The 20,000-nt window shown below is 42.8% G+C and overlaps 3 protein-coding genes across 4 annotated transcripts in view; 1 reads left to right on the top strand and 2 right to left on the bottom strand.

Annotated features, from left to right (window-relative positions):
• The window catches only part of LOC308327063 (uncharacterized protein), a gene marked incomplete at both ends in the record, with an annotated part of 17,212 nt that extends 6,335 nt beyond the window's left edge, over window positions 1–10,877 (bottom strand). The window contains 2 exons of the mRNA XM_080780202.1: window positions 938–1,234; window positions 10,729–10,877. Coding sequence (XP_080636328.1) covers window positions 938–1,234; window positions 10,729–10,877 — 446 coding nt within the window. The remainder of the gene's footprint in view (window positions 1–937; window positions 1,235–10,728) is intronic.
• Window positions 1–20,000, bottom strand: part of zbtb20 (zinc finger and BTB domain containing 20) — a 480,443-nt gene that overhangs the window by 353,481 nt on the left and 106,962 nt on the right. The window lies entirely within an intron of this gene.
• The window catches only part of LOC308327307 (disks large homolog 4-like), a gene marked incomplete at both ends in the record, with an annotated part of 132,924 nt that overhangs the window by 70,270 nt on the left and 42,654 nt on the right, over window positions 1–20,000 (top strand). Inside the window, one exon of the mRNA XM_080780626.1 lies at window positions 19,962–20,000. This exon is cut by the window's right edge and continues 12 nt beyond it. Coding sequence (XP_080636752.1) covers window positions 19,962–20,000 — 39 coding nt within the window. The remainder of the gene's footprint in view (window positions 1–19,961) is intronic.

Here is a 20,000-nt window from a genome sequence, read left to right as displayed (position 1 = left end):
ATGTCCCGATACACTTTCTTCCTTAATCCTTTCCGATCCGATACCACAATTTCTGTGTTAGCCGATACTGATACCAAATACAGATACCAGAGAATAATATATAATAATAAAACACATCTTAAGCAAACTCTACATGCCCCAACATTGTATTTACCTGCCATAGTGTCAACCCCTTATACCCCTGTGTCGGATCGGTGGTTAGACTGGCATATTTACCGATACCGATATGACCAAATAAGGGCCGATACGATACTTTTCCGATACCGATAAAGTACCGGGACATCTCTAAATTTAACTCTTGAGGAAATGGTTGCGTTTTATGCTCTCAAGAATTAAAGATCTAATTATGGAACCATTACCAACCCTCCATCATTTAGCATGGGGACCACCAGGAACCCCCTCAAGGACCACTGGTGGTCCCCGGACCACTGGTGGTCCCCGGACCACTGGTTTAAAAAACCACTGGCATTATAGAGCACCGAAGTCCTGGTGTCACTCGTTCCTCCTCTGGGTTGCTGAAGTTTTCCTCTATTTTTATTTTTTATTTAACCCATTCTGACCTGAGATCAGATTCTAAAAATGTCTGTTTGAAAATGACAGTTTTCTGAAAAAGCTATGTTTCTATGTCAGTCGTTCTTCGATTTTTCAAAAATAGCAGACCTACAAGCTCGTAGCGCGCCACTCGGTGGCGCGCTATGAGCTTGTAGATCTGCTATTTTGCAATAGTTAAAGCATAACATAATGGCTAACACCAAAAGGGGTTCCCACCCCAAAATCGGTTAACCTGCAGTAAAAACCACATTGAGTCTCTTTTACACAGTGTGAACTGGCCATGAGAAGAGGCGGAATAAGAATACAGCTCTGCCAGTAATAACAAATTCAAGACAATAACAGGACAAACATGCAACGCACATGGATACCGTACCCACTACCGTACCCACTACCGTACCCACTGCCGTACCCACTGCCGTACCCACAACCGTACCCACTACCGTACCCACTACCGTACCCACAACCGTACCCACTACCGTACCCACTACCGTACCCACAACCGTACCCACTACCGTACCCACTACCGTACCCACTACCGTACCTACTACCGTACCCACTACCGTACCCACTACCGTACCCACTACCGTACCCACTACTACCGTACCCACTACCGTACCCACTACCGTACCCACTACTACCGTACCCACTACCGTACCCACTACCGTACCCACTACCGAAGAAGCTCAAAGGAAGAACAGAAACAGTCTAATAACACCAACCAATAAAGGCTAATAATATATCAAAACTAAGCAACGTAATTTGCTAATAAACTAAAAAGCAGGAGCAGTGTATGGGGAAGTGTGCTCATGGCAATCCTTTTTAAATGCTCTCCAGGGAAATCACAGAAGCCAGTTTGAGTCTGGTTTGTCTGTGTAGGTCATTCCAAGACCAGGGTCCATAAAAGCGAGGCTTTTTCCAGCCTCAGATTAGAGTTGTGGTCCAAAAATAACCTAATGGTCTCAGCGATATTGTATAGGGGAGGTGGCTCGATCTGCATCGTTTACGACAGTCAGTCACTCATATTTGATACTTATCTGTTCCTATAGTGAAAATGTGGCGTCAGTCAGTATAACATTAGCGATTTCTCTGCGTCAGTTGATTCTTTTATATCCATATTATGAGTGAAGCCGCCATTCTTGTCTGTTGTTTTTATTTGGACCACGGTTCTTATTTGACGCAATATAAGAAGTCTCTACGGGAAGTCGGAATGTGGAAGAAAATATATACGTACAGTAGGTAGGATGTGTACTGTAAATCATGTCAGACTTTGGTACTGTATTGTGAAACGACATAGTAGCACTCTCTCTCTCTCTCTCTCTCTCTCTCTCTCTGCAGTTTTCTTCTCCTTTTATGTTTTCTCTCTGTAGAGGTGTGTCTGTCTCAACACACACACACACACACACACACACACACACACACACACACACACACACACACACACACCACCACCACCACAACAACATCTGTGTACTTTGATCCCCCCCCCCCCCCCCTCTAAACAGAGGAGCGTAGCATCAATTTGGAAGTCCAGAAATAGAATCCTCTCTCGTCGCCCCATGGCTGCATAATTGCGACGCTTTGCAAAACGAAACACAGTCGTTACATTAAACCATTCTGACCTGAGATCAGATTCTAGAAAATGTCTATTACATCCTGACAGTTTCATTATTATTGACCCATTCAGACCTGAGATCAGATTCTAAAAATGTCTTCTACATCCTGACAGTTTCATTATTATTGACCCATTCAGACCTGAGATCAGATTCTAAAAGTGTCTTTGATTTTTCAATAGCTAAATTATAACATAATGCTAACACAAAAAGGGGTTCCCGCCCAAAATGGGTTAATCCTCGTTACTCGTGCATTGTTTCATTAAATAAATCAAACCACGCACGCACACACACACACACACACACACACACACACACACACACACACACACACACACACACACACACACACACACACACACACGCACACACACGCACGCACACAACATTGTACACGCCACCTGCTTGATGATGGCAATTACACCCAATTGAATTCAATTGGATTCTGAATTGTAATTGGAATAAAATGGGACTTTTCACAAATAAGAAATCTCCCACACTTAATTACTTATAAGAAGCCATATTTATGCTTTTGTCATACTATGTCATTCCCAAAATAGGGAAGGCAGGTTTGAACGTGGTTCATATTTTCGTCATGCTTTAGTTTAAATACCAGTGGTTTTCAAACCTTGTTGTATATCATTTGAGCAACAGACCACCATTTAACCCATTCTGAACGGGAACCCATGTTGGTGTTAGCATCATGTCGTGCTTTAGCTATTGAAAAATAGCAGATCTACAAGCTCATAGCGCGCCACCGAGTGGCGCGCTACGAGCTTGTAGGTCTGCTATTTTTGAAAAATCTAAGAACGACTGACATTTTTTTAATCTGATCTCAGGTCAGAATGGGTTAATCAGACCAGTGTGTGTCCAGTGGAAACCTCGTATGAATCTGATCTCAGGTCAGAATGGGTTAATGAGATTTAGCCTCTCAGACCAAAGACCAAAAGAAGAGATATTTTGCTGTTGTTAGATAGGATGTTGTCCATTGATGCTGTGGTACTGTAGAAACAGGCAAATGTTGATCAAAATAACAATATTCTTCTACATTCTGTAATTGTGTAAATAACTTGTAAATAACTTGCAGTAATGCAGATGTTTACCAAGAGTTCTAGATCCATTTGGGGTCCATTTGGTTACCAACTGTTCATCATTTAGCTGGGGACCTACCTGGAACCGCTGGTTAACCCATTTTGGGGCGGGAACCCCTTTTGGTGGCAATATCTTATGCTTTAGCTATTGAAAAATAGCAGCTCTACAAGCTCATAGAGTGGCGCACTCACTACGAGCTTGTAGGTCTGCTATTTTTGAAAAATCGACTGACATATAGAAACATAGCTTTTTCAGAAAACTGTCAGGATGTAGACACTGCTGTCCAGGTGTGGAACAGCCTATACCAGAGCATGTAGTGGACTCCATCACAGACAACGGCCTTCAAGCCTTTAAACGCAGAGCTCACAGACCACCCCTCAACACTGACTGTTGAGCTGCAGTGAACCATTTGATTGGCCAATGGATATGTATCTTACTATGTATTACTTGGCTATTGTTCACAATTGCATCGAGAGAAAAAAAAGACATTTTTAGAATCTGATCTCAGGTCAAAATAGATTAAAAAACCACCGCTTCATACAAGAGACTTGCATAGATATATATTACGGTAATCTGTTGCCATACTCAGGCCATCTGAAGGTGACACTCTGTCCGTACCTTGTGATGCAACACTTGTATACATTCAAGGTCAGCTTAATTGTCCCACAAGATCACGTTGACCGTTATCGATCCAAATGTGAATAATAATCCCCTGGATAGCCTGCGGGTGATTCCCACAATCCCACTCTAGCCCATTCTGACCTGAGATCAGATTCTGAAAATGTCTTCTACATCCCGAGTCAGTTTTCCATTCTGACCTGAGATCAGATTCTAAAAAAAGTATTCTATACATCCCGGCAGTTTTCTGAAAAAGCTATGTTTCTATGTCAGTCGTTCTTCGATTTTTTTCAAAAACAGCAAGCTCGTAGCGCGCCACTCGGTGGCGCGCTACGAGCTTGTAGATCTGCTATTTTTTCAATAGCTAAAGCTAAACATAATGCTAACACCAAAAGGTGTTCCCGCCCGGAATGGGCTAGAAACACAGGAGCGTTGTGGCTGCATGGCCACTGTATGTGTGTATATGTAGGATTTATAGCACCTGCAATACCATGCGTCATTTGAGATGCACTGCGCACTGTGTGAGCTTGTAGATCTGCTATTTTCACAAAAAAAGTGTTTTTTTAACATGCAAGTACACTTCAGAAACAAGCCCAAATATGCAAGTACACTTTAGAAACAATCCCAAACATGCAAGTACACTTTAGAAACAATCCCAAACATGCAAGTACACTTTAGAAACTAGCCCGAATAAACTATACACTTTAGAAACAAGCCCAAATATGCAAGTACACTTTAGAAACTAGCCCGAATAAACTATACACTTTAGAAACAAGCCCAAATATGCAAGTACACTTTAGAAAATAGCCCGAATAAACTACACTTTAGAAACGAGCCCAAATAAGCATCAGAAACAAGCCCAGATATGCAAGTAAACGCTTCAGAAACAAGCCCAACATAAACAACTCCACTTTAGAAACAAGCCCCAAAAACCCACGACCCACAACTACAACACAGGAGAAGCCCAAAGACGCTTACTGTATAATATTAAGCAGACATGGCAACAACGCTTAGCCAGTGGCCACTGAGCCGTACAGTATATAAGGCACATTATGTGGGTCTATAAGGGGAAGTGGTACATGTACGGTATATATAGCGTGTATAGCTCTGCTCTGCTCACGTGTGTACACGCTCCGCTCGTTAAACCTCCTCACGGGTCAGGTGAGGAGGACGCAGCTGGCCGCTCCGCCAGTGGCGTGCAGTACCACAGATAGACACTGCTACCAGTGCTATAGAGCACCACGCTATAGAGCACCACCTGCCCTTTGCCCTCTGGACAGAAATGTGCCCTTTTTGGATTATTATAATTTGTTTGACCATGGTGACATTGATCCATTCTTGACAAAAAAAAAAAAAAGCTACTAATATATTATTTATGCCCCAAATTATATAAATCTCACACTATTTAACCCATTTTGACCTGAGATCAGATTCTAAAAATGTCTTCTATACATCCTGACAGTTTTCTGAAAAAGCTATGTTTCTAATGTCAGTCGTTCTTCGTTCTTCGATACAAGCTCGTAGCGCGCCACTCGGTGCCGCGCTATGAGCTTGTAGATCTGCTATTTTTCAATAGCTAAAAAGCATAACATAATGCTAACACCAAAAGGGGTTCCCGCCCCAAATGCGTTCCACGCGCTGCACAAGGTGCCCTTTTTCTCACTTGAGCCCCTGCCCCTCTAAATGTGTGTGCACTCAGAGGAGTGGGCGTGGCGCGTTACTATACACTCTCCTCCGCACATATAAGCGTGTCAGAGAGAGAGAGAGGAAACCCGCGGGCGTCTACTACGCTCTCCACAGGACAGCTGTACTAGAGGTTGGCACAGGCAGGAACTGTGTCTCACACACACACACACACTCACACAGACACACACACACACACACACACACACACACAAACACACTCACACAGTACACACACACACACACACACAAGGTTGGCAACGACGACGTTGAACGACAACTCCCTCCTCGGCCTCGAAAACAGAAGTCCTCTTCCAGAGTTGTTTTTGGCAGCAAATTTTGATTTTAGTTTTAGTCTTTTGAATAGTTTTCATTTAGTTTTAGTCACATTTTAGTTACCTGGAATGTCTCAGTGTTAGTCTAGTTTTGGTCGACTAAATCTACGGTTGATTTAATTAAGGCTCATTCATAGTCTGGATTTTTGGTGGTGAGGTGACCACCGGAGCTGAAATAACATTGAGCGGTGGTGAGGTGACCACCGCTCCGGTGGTGAGGTGACCACTGCTCCGGTGGTGAGGTGACCACCGCTCGGGTGGTGAGGTGACCACCGCTCGGGTGGTGAGGTGACCACCGCTCCGGTGGTGAGGTGACCACCGCTCCGGTGGTGAGGTGACCACCATGTAATGCTCTGACGTATTGCATTAAAAGTAATATTTTAGTCTTGTCCTTACTAGTGAAAGCTTATGAATTGTATTATTAAAATAATTAGGGCACACATATACATTTCTTATATCAAAATATGACTAGCATATTTCTTACTTTTGACCCCATAGCCAGGTTCACAACAGGTTCATATACTGTACCAAACAGGTTATGGTTCTATAAAATGCATCCTGTTTAGCATACACAGGTAAACAAGCAGGACGGGCAGGTATAGCGTCTCATTTCTTTGGGCATGGACCTCGCGGCATTATGCTAATCTATTAGCGCACGGCGTAGACATACCGCCGCAGGACCCTCATGGCATTATGCTAGTAGCACACGACGTAGACACACCGGGACCTCAAGGGAGGTCATTGTTGCGCCGCGCCACTGCTACAGTGTGTGCTATTATTAGCCTCTCCTCCCAAAGGTACACGGAGTGACTCCGTTGGGTTTAGTGCTTAATGACCACTCAGGACGCGCTGCCAAGAGTTGGAGCTGGAAAACTGCATGGTTTTTTTTTCGTTTTTTTATCGTCGCTTGTCGTCAGGCAGAAAAACCTCTTATCTCCATACTAGCGTCAACGAGCGTCAGGCTGTATATACACACACACACACACACACATACACACACACACACACACCCACCTGCCCTCTGGGAGACTCTGGGGTCTCATTTCTCTCCAAAAACACTTGAATATGATGGAATATGATTAAAGATTATGAATGGAGACGAGGCATACAGTACGACGTAGACCAAAGGAGGGACACCATGCACCCGCTATAGGTTCAAGAGCATTTATTTAAAGCTGTTGTTCCCAAAGTGGGGTCCGGGGACCCCCAAGGGTCCTTGAGAGAGTTCCAGGGGGTCCCCATGCTACAGGTTAGTTAGGACCCTTATGGGTCTGTCACTCAGAGTGTACAAATGGTCCATTTGTACACTCTCTGAGTGTCCATTTGGTTCCATTTGTACACTCTCAGAGTTAAATTAACATTGACTTTACAATATAAATGGTGGTCCCAGAGATAGAGATGCCATTAAAAATTTGGTGGCCTAATTCAGGTCAAACTGGGGGTCCCTGGCATATATTTTCAAATGCGGGGGTCCGCGGGGCTAATGAGTATCATTTTGGGGGTCCTTGACATGAGAAAAGTTTGGGAAGCACTGATTTAACGAGCAGAGAGCGACATTTCACTGGTCTGAATCCTGAAGAGGAACGGTTTTGGACACTCTGTGACGACAGAGACGATACATATACTTTGCTGTTGTTGTGAATGCTATATAGCGTTGATATAATGAGCTAATTCTGTCTGTATACTGTAGTACAGTATAGGAGATGATGTAAGAACTTCTCATGGTCTTCTTTGGTTCAGCAAAACCTTTTCCTCTCTAAAAGTTCTGTGTGATTATGGGTGTGAGAGAGAGAGAGAGAGAGAGAGAGATAAAGGAGAGAGAGAGTAAAGCAGAATTGAATTAGAGAGAGAGAGTAAAGCATAATTGAATTGGAGAGAGAGAGAAAGAGAGAGAGAGTAAAGCAGAATTGAATTGAATATATAGAGAGAGATAAGGAAGAGACAGACAGACAGACCGTTTCTTTCTATTGTCTCAATAAAATGAAGTATACAGATGTTACTTTTACAGGACATAATTATTCATAAGCTTCCTTTGCCCAGGAGAGAGAGAGAGAGAGAGAGAGAGAGAGGTGTCTAACGTGTCAGAGCAGACGGAGATGAAAGCAAAGCAGAACACAACAACAACAACAGCCGCAGCAGAGTATAGACGGTGTTGCTGTTTTTTCAGACGTCGACACAGATGTTTGTGTCGACTATTCATGTAAAACGTATGAGGCTGGCTGGATGTGTGTGAGTGTACGGTACGGTACGGTACGGGAGAGAGAGAGTTGAACTGAGGTGAGGCTGACTGGAGGCTCCAGAGCATGGCGGTCTTTCAAGGATATTTCCAGGCCATTAACCCATTTTAATCGAGAACCCCCTTTTGGTGTTTTAAGCATTATGTTATGCTTTATAGCTATTGAAAAATAGCAGACCTACAAGCTCATAGCGCGCCACCGAGTGGCGCGCTAAGAGCTTGTAGGTCTGCTATTTTTTGAAAAATCGAAGAACGACTGACGTAGAAACATAGCTTTTTTTTTTAGAAAACTGTCATTTTCAAACAGACATTTTTTAGAATCTGATCTCAGGTCAGAATGGGTTAAAAGGAAACCCTTTAGCCGAGAGAGATGAAGCAGGGACTGAATAAATATTGTATGCACACATTAAGGTTAATTCCATTCAGGCCTGAAAACATTGATATTTAAAAAAGTAAATGTCTTCTATAAGTCATGACAGTTTGCCTAATAATGCAAACAATGTTTTGAAGCATTCCTTTGAACTCCGTTTTAAAAGCATTTTGGAGTTCATTCCAGGATGTTGGGCCGGCGCTGGCAGAGAGAAAGGCTGTCTGTCTTGTCTTTATAGCTCTGTCTGAACATGAGGAACCTTAGAGCATTAAGAAAAGAATCACTGGAGCGGGTCTGATAGGTGCTATCCTTCAGGTCCAACATGGAGCAAATATAAAATAACAGGTATCTCACACAGTATCTGTGTGATGTAGGAGACGGGAAGCAGGTTGGAGTCTATTCATTCCAATGGGAGAGTGAACGTGAACACAGCTTCATCTGAACCTTCTTTAGCTCCATGCATGGTCACTGGACTTAATAGGTCCTCACTAATAATCATGATAAAATGGCACGATTTTCTTCTACTCTTCTAGTCTGTGTCTCATAGGAGGGCTGTGGGCAGTTCAGAAACCGTCTTCCAGTGACATCATCATTAGGCAGATTCTTTTTTAAACAAAGAGGTTTTTACAAAATTGTTTCGATTTTCATTGTCGTGAGAATGATGGATTCCATTTTCGCATTGCAACTTTTCATGACTAGAAAGCCTGCAGTTTGTATTGCTTGTATTCCTCATCAATGATGTCTGAACTGCCCACAGCCCTCCTACTATGAGACACAAAAAAATTATGTTTTTCATTATTATTAATGAGGACCTATTATATGAAGATAGGTTGAAAAGTGGTGAAGTGGTCCTTTAACATTGGACCCCATCGTCACACACGGCAAGCCACACAATCTTCCCTAGATTTTCATCCTAAAATGCCTCCCCCCCCCCCCCCCAGAGAGAAACAAATCAGGAGAAACTCTACTTTATGTTCGACCTTTCTCTGTCCCAGCAACACACTCTCTCACGGGATGTAAAAACAGTAAAAGATGTGACGTTCACAGGACCAGACTACGACCCACTCAGGAGACCCAACATTCTGTAGGATTTGTGTATCATTTGTGCCTCTAGTGGCTCCAATTAGGATGGACTATCTTTAATAAATGACTGTCTTCGGTTGAACTGAGGTTACTGCGCTGCCACTGGAGGAAGAATAGCTATTTAACCCATTCTGACCTGAGATCAGATTCATACGAGGTTTCCACTGGACACACACTGGTCTGATTAACCCATTCTGACCTGAGATCAGATTCTAAAAATGTCAGTCGTTCTTCGAATTTTTCAAAAATAGCAGACCTACAAGCTCGTAGCGCGCCACTCGGTGGCGCGCTACGAGCTTGTAGATCTGCTATTTTTCAATAGCTAAAGCATAACATGATGCCAACACCAAAATGGGTGCCCGGTCAGAATGGGTTAATTCTGCTTATACGTAAAAGTGGCAAAACCAAAGTTGAGAAATGCTTCTGTTCAAAGTAAATTATATGTTTTTTCTTGGGTAATAATAATACAATAACAAAGTATAAAAGCACAAAAAATAAGGGGGGGAAAAAAAGGTCAAAGCTTTTCATATAAACTGCAAAAATATAAATTAGGGCCGTAATTGATTCATGTTTTTTGTATTCATCATAAATTCATGTAAATAAATAAAAGTAAAACATCTTGTAGCGGACAAAACAAGAAGCCCATTTTGCCTTAGGGGTGTTAATGGAGTACAAGCCCAAAGTATGAATAAATTATACCGTTGTACAGTACAGTAGAAAAAGTACAGTAGGACTACTTGAGTAAATACACTCCCCCTCCCCCCCCCCCCCCCAGATACGGTTGAAGACTGATTGATTGATTGAAATATTTATTAACAGTTTGTAGAATTACAGTACATTTCAAGCACAAACTCAATACAAAGACTGTTAACTGTGAGTGGACGACCCAATTAAGCATTACACTTGTTTACAAGAGGGTCCACATTGTTCAATTCATCAAAACATTTAGAGACATACAAATATACACTTCTATGTAGCTAAAGAACAGAACAGGAATTCATCATAAGGAAGCAAAAATGGAAGTGAGCTTAGGTTATTCAGAAGCCGGCTTAGAAACCTTGCATGTGCAAAAACTGATTTTCTATTGAAGTATTATTTAAAAACATAAAAAGCAGATCTACAAGCTCAGGTCTGCTATTTTCACTATACTGTCGTGTGATACAACGGGGCAGGGGCATTGGCTCAGCGGTACGGTGGGCGCGGTATTGCAGCTCGATGGGAACCACAACAATGTTCCCGCGGTTCGATCCCGGGCGGGCAGCCAGGTTGGTGGTGCCTTGCATGGTTTCGTCCGCCATCGATGTATGAGATTTGTTTAAAAGAGCTACATAAATGCACTAGAACTATAACTACAGCATTATCAATAAATTCACCCAGACAACATAAAAGGCTAAGAAATAAATACGGAGATGCGAGGTTTGTGCCAGACGATGGAGGAGAGGAGTTGAACTGAGGTTATACTGGCTGACTGCAGCAGGTTCAATCTGTGCCAATGTGTTTGCTGCTCTCGGAGGCTTTAATTAAGAGTGTGCGTGCGTGCGTGCGTGTGTGTGTGTGCGTAGTCCCTAGACAACGTGGAGTGGAAGAGAGAGAAAGAGAGAGAGAGAGCGAGAGAGATGTCTGGACTCAGTGCTTGAACTTCATACACAGACATATGGTTTAAAGAAATAGCTAATTAGGGAACCTGCAGCAGTCTAGTCTGTATTACAGTGAATTCATGGAGAATTTATGCAAAAAGGGAACATTAGATGAGCTTTGGCCGTTTTGCTTAGTCTTTTTTTTACCCTCTTAGGTCTTTTACCTTTAATTCGTTTTAAACTACTTTTTGGACGGGATCTGGTGCCAGTTGGACCCAGACGTAGACGTAGGACTACAGAATGACGTCGGACTTAAATACCGAAGGGGAAGTTGCACCACCTTGCTGGCAGGATGGCAGCCGTACGTGTGCATATTATCAATTACAATCTCTTGACTGTACTATACTGTACTGTGTTGTGCACATGGTGTCCTCCAGAGGGCGCTGATGAAGCCCAAACTAACTTTGGCAGCAGGGAGAACAGCCATGATGCAGCAGCTCGTCTCTTATTGCTTGCTCTCTCTGTGTGTGTGTGTGTGTGTGTGTGTGTGTGTGTGTGTGTGTGTGTGTGTGTGTGTGTGTGTGTGTGTGTGTGTGTGTGTGTGTGTGTGTGTGTGTGCGCGTCTGTGTGCGTGTGCGTCTGCGTGTGTGTGTGTGTGTGTGTGTGCGTGTGCGCGCCTCTCTGCTCTGCTGCCTGGCAACACTGTGTAACTTGAATTGTTATGTTATTGTCATTGTGTTGACAGTAAACACTTTTACCACTTTTACACCATCATAATGACATTTTATTGTACAGTTCATTTTATAGTGACAAGACGCCAAAAGTGATTGGCCTAGAATGACATTTGTGATGATTCGATTGGCTGAGCAGCACGGAATGTGATGATTCATGATGATGTATGATGATGATGATCGTATCACTTCACACGGAGTTCAGTGGTTTTCAACCGTGTTCATATCAAGGTCATTATGTGTTGGGCTTTTGAGCCACAACGGACCACCGTTTGATGACATTTAGCCTCTCATTTAGACCCAAAACTAAAGAATATTTAGTTGTCGTTGGATAAGATGTTGTCCACAATTCCGTGCCGTATTGATGTGGTGGTATTACCATATGGGAGAGATAACAGGCAAACGTTTATCAAAATAACAATTCTTCTTCATTCTCAGTAATCATTTTATTCTAGAGTCAACCCATTCTGGGCGGGAACCCATGTTGGTGTTATAGCATTACGTTATGCTTTAGCTATTTAAAAAATAGCAGATCTACAAGCTCATAGCGCGCCACCGAGTGGCGCGCTATGAGCTTGTAGGTCTGCTATTTTTGAAAAATCGACTGACATTTTTTAGAATCTGATCTCAGGTCAGAATGGGTTAATCAGACCAGTGTGTGTGTGTCCAGTGGAAACCTCGTATGAATCTGATCTCAGGTCAGAATGGGTTAATAATGCCCTACTAGGTGCAGGTTCCCCGCAGGTTCCACTGCTTGAAAACCACTGTCCTATAATTATGTAGATCTGTTTCTTTCACAGTTTTGTTTTTTTAAAGTAACAGATTTGGACGTATGAGTTTTCCACCCGACGCACAGAGAACGGTATATATGCGGTTCACTTCAGGTCTGTTCAGGATGACATTCAGGTGGAAAAACGCTAGTGCTTCAAAGACACTGTCAATCATCTTCCCCCCCCCCCCCCCCCCCCCCCCAGCAGCACTTAGTGCACAGAGCACTTTACTGTACATTAGGGCTGTCATTTCACCATGCATAGGTGCCGGAGGGGGGGTCATTTGGGTCTGAATGTCCCCCCCCCCCCTGCACTATTGGGGAATGACTGGTCAATTCATTTATTTTCCCCCGACGTTCCCATTGTGTTGCTCAGTGGCGCTATATATAATCGGCAGATGTGGCATTTCTTCCTCGGCCTACAGTGGGAATGTGTGTGCATAATTTCACGGCAATTTTATTGCACACACAATTTGAAGCATCTTTGGGGGAAATGGACAAATCCTGCAAACTTTGGGAAGGCAGTCTTAGCCAATGGGGGATGGAATATGGGGAAGTGGGCAGGTCCATATTGATCACATGACTGTAGAGATAGTGCATAGCGTGATGCATGGATAAAATCTGTATGAGTGATATAAAGAAATTGTTGTTTTGCAAAACTCTGCCTCATGGTGGCGCTATAACATATAATATAATGTATCGCAGTCTTCATATTAATCAGCAAAACATACAACAATGCTGTTCAATGTGTTTATTGACAGGATGGATATGAACATTATGGAGGCTTTTTAACATAATGCCTTCTCAAACATGTTCATGTCAAGAACCCCAAAATGATCTAAATCCGAACTTGTACTTGTAATAAGTATTTCTATAGCCTATTGCAGTATTGATACTTGTACTTGCAGTGTTATGTACATAATATGAATAGACCAGAACACTCTGTAAAGTATAGTGTTACATAGCATAGACCAGAACACATGCTAGTGTTACATAGCATAGACCAGAACACATGCTAGTGTTACATGGCATAGACCAGAACACCACTGAACACATTGTGGTTGTTCCCGTCATCAAAGAGCTTCTCCCCTGCATTTAAACGCATGTAAACTCTGTCCCCCTCCTTCAGCTCTACGATCATTCCACTAGATATCTGTTCATAAACTCCATTATTGTATCCACAGTTACCTAAGAGACTCTGCTCATTCTTAAACATGTGGACGCAGAAATAATTGTTTGGCCACACGTTAAATGCAGCAAATGTGAAGTGATAGAGTCCGTTCGCCGGTGCAGAGAAGACCCCTGAGACACAGGAGAGAACACATACAAAAAAATACAATTGTAAATAATAATTAATTGCATTTTCATAGCGCTTTTCAAAGTGCTTTACAACGGTTCATTCATTCATACATTGGGAGGTGAAGCGGCGAACAGTCGACGCCAGCGTCCTCACTTCCCACATTCACACACCGACGGTGGCGAGCTCACACCGACCGACTCATTGGAGGCAATGTAGGGTTCAGTGTCTTGCCCAAAGACACTTCGTGTCGTAATTCTCCACTACGTTTATTTGAAAACTTAAGTTATATTATTTACGTTGTAGATTATTATTACAAAACATACACTTCAGCTCTATATACATTTCCGCCATTTGAAAATAGCCGATCTACAACCTCACAATTAAGTCGCGATGCGACACATTGTGAGCTTGCAGATCGGGTATTTTCCAAAACATTTTTATACACTTTGAAAACTTGAAATGGCACAGATTCTGCACAATGAGCTTTTAACTGAAAGTACATTTGTGTAAGTACATTTTGAATCCCGGACTTCTACTTGTAATAGAGTAGTTCTTACTACTGCTGCGAGGTCTAGCCAACACCATATAGTTCTATATTTAAGCAATAAGCCACGAGAGGTCTCAGGTAAGAAGCCTACGCCCCCAGCCAGTGTAAAATACCCGGTAAGCTGGGGCCTCGAGTGGCTTATTGCTTTTCTAAAACGGTTACAAACATATAGCAATATTAACCTATAATAAAACGATTGAATTCACAAAAGTAGCTACGCTTTGCGCCACCAGAGCAAGCCACATCACTTCCTTGTTTTGCTCGGCAAGTGGCCCCAGTGATTGAAGGAGTGGGTTATCGGTGGAATTTACACCGGTCACGTGACGGTAACCAGCCAATCAAGTATTGGGACTACCCGTTTTAGAATGCAGTATTGACACTTTCAGTCCTTTTTACATACCTGTAGATGGATTGTAGGCGTAGCCGATGTTAGTGATGACTCTCTTGTAGACCAGCGTCGTGGCAGAGCCATACGGCCCAACTTGTCCAGCATCAGTCAAACCAGCAGAGAAGGCCACCTTCGGTTGGTCTGTCAACACAGGAGCATTATCAAATTGTTTAAATAAAAGCACAATATATTATACTATTAAGCCAATACACCACTCTCGCTGTATAGCAGCTTATCAGCTTCAACAAGACAAAGTATAGGCTATTAAAATTGAACGGTCACTAACAATACTCTGTCAAATACAGACACAGGATGTATTATCATTACATATTATGGCAATATGGTATAGAGGGCTATGCCAAACGATAAGGATGCGAAGGCCACGAAGAGTGGCGCTATAGCACTCAATTGAAAATGCAAACTTTGAACGCGCATAGCTCATGAACCGTTTGACCGTCGGCAATAAAACCTAGATACGCATTATGCGTCTCCTCATGCCGAACAAGTATCACGTTGTTACTTTTGACCTCTGACCTTCTGATCACCCGCCATGTTGAAGTATGTGGAAAAACAGTTAAAAAAATCTATCTCCTCCCGGAATCTTTGATCAAAATGCACGAAACTTTCTACACGTGAACTTTTGGACCTACACAGAGAAGTCAATAAAGTGTAAGGCAGGCACTCCGGTTATAATTTGTATAGAGCATGCTTACTCCACAGTTGGTGCACTTGGCCTTCAGTAGCAGACAGCCTGGTTTCTATGGTGGTCAGCTGAGCAAGATGAGCTGAAATCAGTACATCAGCATTAAGTCAGTCATACAGTTTCACTGTTGAGTGGGTATAAGCTTTTCATTATGGATTAATTATATGTATAACAGTTTACAACAGTAAATTGCATGATCAAAAAGGTAATTCTCTGGGATCAATTAAAGTATTAATTCATTAAGTGAATTAATTAAGTTTTCAACGCTGTCCTGTTCAAATTACCTTCACTTTCTTTGTTCAAGTCTTCGACCTGGACCTCGCCGGTACTCATTCTGGTTTGGAAGTCTGCAATGTGGACCTCACTGGTGTCCAGTCTGGTTTGGAGGTCTGCAACCTGGACCTCACTGGTGCCGAGTCTGGTTTGGAGGTCTGCAACCTGGACCTCACCGGTACTCATTCTGGTTTGGAGGTCTGCAACCTGGACCTCACTGGTGCCGAGTCTGGTTTGGAGGTCTGCAACTTGGACCTCACTGGTGCCGAGTCTGGTTTGGAGGTCTGCAACTTGGACCTCACTGGTGCCGAGTCTGGTTTGGAGGTCTGCAACCTGGACCTCACTGGTGTCCAGTCTGGTTTGGAGGTCTGCAACATGGACCTCACTGGTGTCCAGTCTGGTTTGGAGGTCTTTCACGTGCCTCTCGCTAGCACTCAGTTTGGCAGCCATTACTGAAAAAATATCACAGAGCAACATTCTGTTAAACTATGAAACATTTTAAACACATTCCAGCCTGTAAACCTTTACAAACTTCTCCCAGCTCCATTGTGACCATGCAGACCTGTCATGAACATCCTCTGTTCCTTGACTTCTTCCTCCATGTTCCTCATCTTCTCCTGTTGCACCACCACCATGCCTCTCAACTCTATCAACGCATCCCATATTTCATGTGTGAAGAGGGAACCTGGTTCGGCATCGTCTCTCTGTCTCTCGCTGAGCGGTCCGCTCTCCCCCGGAGTAGCCCCGGCAGCCCCAGACAGACAGGACACTAAAACAAGCAAACCCACACAGCCTTTCATCCTGCAGCCGAGTCACTGTATGTCATGATATCGTGCGGCTGCTTCTTATATCCTCTCCCTGCTCGTCCACCAACACTAGACGACGCGTCACCGTGCCCAGTGGAAAGTTAGTGTACGGGACAGTAAATGGTGTCAAGGACCCAACCTGAGAACGGCAACATGTGCTCTGATAAGATATGGCAAGGATGGCTGTCCCATGCCTCTGAAGAGAGTGGCTGTGAATATCTTTAATGTAATCAGCTGTTGTTTTTTAAGTAGTAGTTTTTAAGTAGGCTAACAGTGTTGTTTCATATGGCGTGGATCTCCTTACGTAAGTACAGTATACTGCTGCTGTACTGCTGTGTGCCTCTTCTGTTCTCTTCACTGCAATGAAGTTATGTACCGTAGTCTATAACTTTTATAACTTACAGTATGCAAGTACTGCTGCTGTACAGATGTACCTGTTCTGTTCTCTTCACTGTGTCTTTAATTTACATCTTTAATGTAATCAGCTGTTGGTTTTTTTTTTTTTTTTAAGTAGGCTAACGGTGTAGTTTCATAAGGTGTGATGTGCCCCATGAGTTTAAAATGTGCCTTGAGATATTATATAACTTGAAATGATCAGTTAATAATATATTATTTCGTCAACAAGACATGAAGCACAATGTTTTGTGTTTGTGTACATCTTCTCTGTCTAACGGTGTTGGTGTTGAGTCAGTGTGTCAGTATTTATTCACAGAATATTCTCTTTATTCACAGAATGAATGTCAGACAACGTGAAACACAAACAGCCTGTGCGTGCGTGCGTGCCACTATAAGCTATAATGTAACATAGTATGATGGATAGATACCATCATACCACTAAAGATTAAAGTTATTATATAATGTAACACAGTACTATAAACTAATTTATATAATGCAAAACATTTAATACAATAGTATGATGGATAGCCACTATAAGACGAGACAAGTTTATTTATAAAACGTGTTTCCTACAACAGGCATGCGTTGCTCAATCACTGTCTGTCAGCTTGAGTAACCTTCCAGGCACCTCTTAGGCCCTGTAGTGGCCTGCCTTCTTCTATGTGGAGTTGGCTCTACAGTATATGATTGTGTACATTTTTTAATTCCATCTACAATTTTCTATCTATATCTATATTTCAGCTCATTGTGGTCACTGAGCTTGACCATAATATAATCTATAGAAATGCTAAATGTATAATAATAATAATAATATTAATAAAAATGGCATTTATAAAATCAGCATCCTAAATGGTGACAGCCCACAAGAATAGTAATACAAACCTTTGCGTGCGTGCATGGGTGTGTGTGTGTGTGTGCGCACTGTGTATATGAGGGCATGCATGTGTGCGACTGTGTGTTTTATGTCAATCTAGAAGGATGGTGTGTGTCACTGTGTGTGTTTTATGTCAATCTAGAAGGATGGTGTGTGTCACTGTGTGTGTTTTATGTAAATCTAGAGGGATGGTGTGTGTCACTGTGTGTGTTTTATGTAAATCTAGAAGGATGGTGTGTGTCACTGTGTGTGTTGTATGTAAATCTAGAAGGATGGTGTGTGTCACTGTGTGTGTTTTATGTAAATCTAGAGGGACGGTGTGTGTCACTGTGTGTGTTTTATGTAAATCTAGAAGGATGGTGTGTGTCACTGTGTGTGTTTTATGTAAATCTAGAAGGATGCTGTGTGTCGCTGTGTGTGTTTTATGTAAATCTAGAAGGATGGTGTGTGTCACTGTGTGTGTTTTATGTCAATCTAGAAGGATGCTGTGTGTCACTGTGTGTGTTTTATGTAAATCTAGAAGGATGGTGTGTGTCACTGTGTGTGTTTTATGTAAATCTAGAAGGATGGTGTGTGTCGTTGCCAATATGCCTCTCTCTACTGCTCTGCTGTCTCCGGCTCGCTGTCTTGGCGTGAACAATACATCACCGCTGCCTCGCAGAGACCTCTCGTCTCCATATTCTAACGCTCCCTTTTGTGTTTCCTCCTGAATCAACACCCGACCGACTTGATCACACTATACGGTGTTTCACAAAAACGCAGCAAAAGCAAGTAGCAGATCTTACAAGCTCAAAACGTGGCGCGAAGCGGCGCGTTTTGAGCTTGTAAGATCTGCTACTTGCTTTTGCTGCGTTTTTGTGAAACACCGTATAGTGTGATCAAGTCGGGCGTTGATTCAGGAGAAAACACAATACTTTTGAAATTTTAAATATTTTTCTTGGGACATATGAGGTTGTCCACTAGCCGTCAGAGAGTCGACAGCCTCACTGCATGGTGATGTAGATGCAGGTGGAACAACCGGGGTGCATACTTAGTTTAGACTAGTCATTGGTTAGACATGGTTTAAGGTTAGGTTTAGCTGTGCTGCCCCGTGGGAGGTTAGGTTTAGGGTGAGGGTTTGAGATAGGTTGTAGTTGTAGGACTAATGACTGGTCTAACCCAATGACTAGTCTAAACCAAAAACTGTCTAAACTAAGTACTGCACCCTAACAACCAGAGATGACAGCCTCACTGCAATGGTGATGTAGATGCAGGTGGAACAACCGGAGATGGTTGTTTAATTCTTCTCACCTTTCACAGGGTTTAGAAGAAAAAAAAGAAAAACATATTCGCACACAAAGGTATAGCAGTGAGTGGGTTTATTTTCAGACATTATGTGGAATGCAAAAGAAGAAAACAAGATAGTGCACATGTGCTGACTGCTGTGTTTTTGGATCAGTGTGTGTGTGTGTGTGTGTGTGTGTGTGTGTGTGTGTGTGTGTGTGTGTGTGTGTGTGTGTGTGTGTGTGTGTGTGTGTGGGGGGGGGGGTTGACAGTCACACTTTGTAAGAGAGGTGTGTGGAGGCCTTGTTACAGCATTGCGTACTGCGCACGTGCGTGCATGTGTGTGCACACTGTGCAGTGCACTTGCACTTGCATCTTTGAATATATATTCTGTCACAGCAAACGTTTTTTAACTGGTATCTTTTCTTCTGGGGGCGTGTGTCCCTGGAACAAAATAGTTTGAGATGGGGGGGGGGGGGGGGGGGGTCTGTGGCCGAATAGTGTGCATATCATTCTGGGGGTCTTTGACATGAAACAGTTTGAGAACCACTGACATACATTTATTTTTATTGTATTGTATTGTATTGTATTTTTTGAAAACTGTCATGATTTAGATTCAGAAGACAATTTTAGAATCTGATCTCAGGTCAGAATGGGTTAATCAGACCAGTGTGTGTCCAGTGGAAACCTCGTGTGAATCTGATCTCAGGTCAGAATGGGTTAATAACCGCCTCTTCTCCTCTGTCTCCTCACAGGGTAATTCTCCTCCGGTGGTGAACACTGACACACTGGAT

Source organism: Protomyctophum bolini (genome assembly GCF_963924005.1).
Source record: "Protomyctophum bolini genome assembly, chromosome: 13".
In the NCBI taxonomy this organism is placed as follows: domain Eukaryota; kingdom Metazoa; phylum Chordata; class Actinopteri; order Myctophiformes; family Myctophidae; genus Protomyctophum; species Protomyctophum bolini.
This window is presented reverse-complemented; position numbering and strand designations above follow the sequence as displayed.